This window comes from Emiliania huxleyi (assembly GCF_000372725.1).
Source record: "Emiliania huxleyi CCMP1516 unplaced genomic scaffold EMIHUscaffold_5666, whole genome shotgun sequence".
Classification (NCBI taxonomy): Eukaryota; Haptophyta; order Isochrysidales; family Noelaerhabdaceae; genus Emiliania; species Emiliania huxleyi.
Genome location: NW_005197750.1, coordinates 1 through 1545, shown reverse-complemented (window position 1 = coordinate 1545; position 1545 = coordinate 1). Strand labels below are relative to the sequence as shown.

The window sequence follows — 1545 nt, the reverse complement described above, 5'->3', positions numbered from 1 at the left end:
CTGTATGCCGCCGAGGGGCAGTTTTGGGGTACTGTCACGGGCCCAGGGGGCTGCAGAAGGCGTCCGCAGCCGGGACAACCCGCCCCCCCAGCCGAGGCCGGTCGAAGCCCACTTGGAGGCAGCCATGAGGAGTCCTCTTGGTGCTCCTGGCGCCCGTTGGAATGGCGAGCGCGCGCCGAGGGGGGGGGGGGGGGGTCTTGCTTGCTCCACACCGAGCGCCATCGGTCCGGACCGGGGCCTCCACCGAGGGGTGGCCTGCACAAGGTCTGAGCCGCGGGCGCTCGGCGCCAAGTGCAGTGTCACGCTCGCGCTCCCGCGTGACAAACCGGGGAACCCTCGTTTCCTATGTACTCGGGCCCCCAACGGAAGAGGCCTCCCTCCTATTGGAACTGGCCAACATCAAATTTGCCTCGGGCGTCCCTTTTTGAGTCGGAAAGCTATTTTCTTTTGGGTCCTGGGGGCACCCTATCTATCTCCTCTTCTAGCTCTTAACATGAGCTGCGCCCGGGGTCCGACCCCTTTTGCGCAGCAACACCTTAAACTTTTCAGGCCCTCCAAATTCGGGTCGGAGCGTAGCGGAGTGGGCCCCGAGTTTGAAAAGGGCGACGGACGCTTGCGTCCTAGCCTCCAACAACGCCTCCCCGGCGCAGAGGGGCCCCCGGAGGGATGCACAACCGACCCACGCCACGCCGCTTGCGGCGGTCCTCTTCCCAGCTCCGCTGAGGGCCGTCCGTTATTCTTGTGTTTGTCAGGCTTGCCCGCTGGCCGGGACGGAGGCGGTCCCGGCAAACACAACCGAGGAAGAGACAGCGAGAACAGCGGCTGACAAGATCATGCCACGCCTGTCTGTCGCCGACGCGCTAGCCATCCACCACGCCATCCACAGCACCGCGGACACAGTAATCCTCGCCGACGGCACCGTCTGCCGCATCATCGTCTCCGCGAACCGCTGCCGCCGGTGCGACCTTCCGCTTGGGATGTTCAGCAGCAACGCCAAGCTCATGGCGCAAAATATGGACAAGGACAGTGCCGCGGCCAAGCGCGCCCGCCAGGGCGCCCAGATTACACACATCATCCCGCTTGGCGCCAACGGGCAGCACGGGACGTACAACTGGGGGATGATCGAAGACGGGAGAATCGCCAAAAAATGCTTTGTGCTCGAGGACCCGACTCGGCCGCCCCAGGACCCCGCGCGCACGCCTCACGGCCACTTGCGCGCAGCTTGCACCTACCTCGACTGCCCGTACAACGAGCGGACAGAGGCCAAGCGGACTGGGGCCCTCTGGGACGCCGAGGGGGAGGGCAGCCAAAAGGCGATACTTCACCGCCCCGCTTTGGCGCGAAGCTTGCGGAGACCTAGCTGACGCGGCCTAGTACTCCCTTCCGGTAGGCGTGGTACGTTCCGCCGGGCCTCCCCCTGGCGCCCTTCCAGCGCTGGGTGCGGCTGCCGGCGCCACCCGCAGCAGCGGCCGCCGCCCCGGCGCCACCCGCAGCAGCGGCCGCCGCCCCGGCGACGGCGGCGGAGGATGAGGTTGTCGAGGAGAC

At 66.9% G+C, this 1545-nt stretch overlaps 1 protein-coding gene across 1 annotated transcript; it reads left to right on the top strand.

The window, feature by feature from the left end:
* The first annotated feature begins 748 nt into the window (after positions 1-748).
* Positions 749-1494, top strand: EMIHUDRAFT_374264 (hypothetical protein). The gene has a single exon (XM_005765117.1). The coding sequence runs from the start codon at positions 834-836 to the stop codon at positions 1362-1364; it is 531 nt and encodes a 176-aa protein (XP_005765174.1). The 5' UTR covers positions 749-833; the 3' UTR covers positions 1365-1494.
* The last annotated feature ends 51 nt before the right edge of the window (positions 1495-1545 follow it).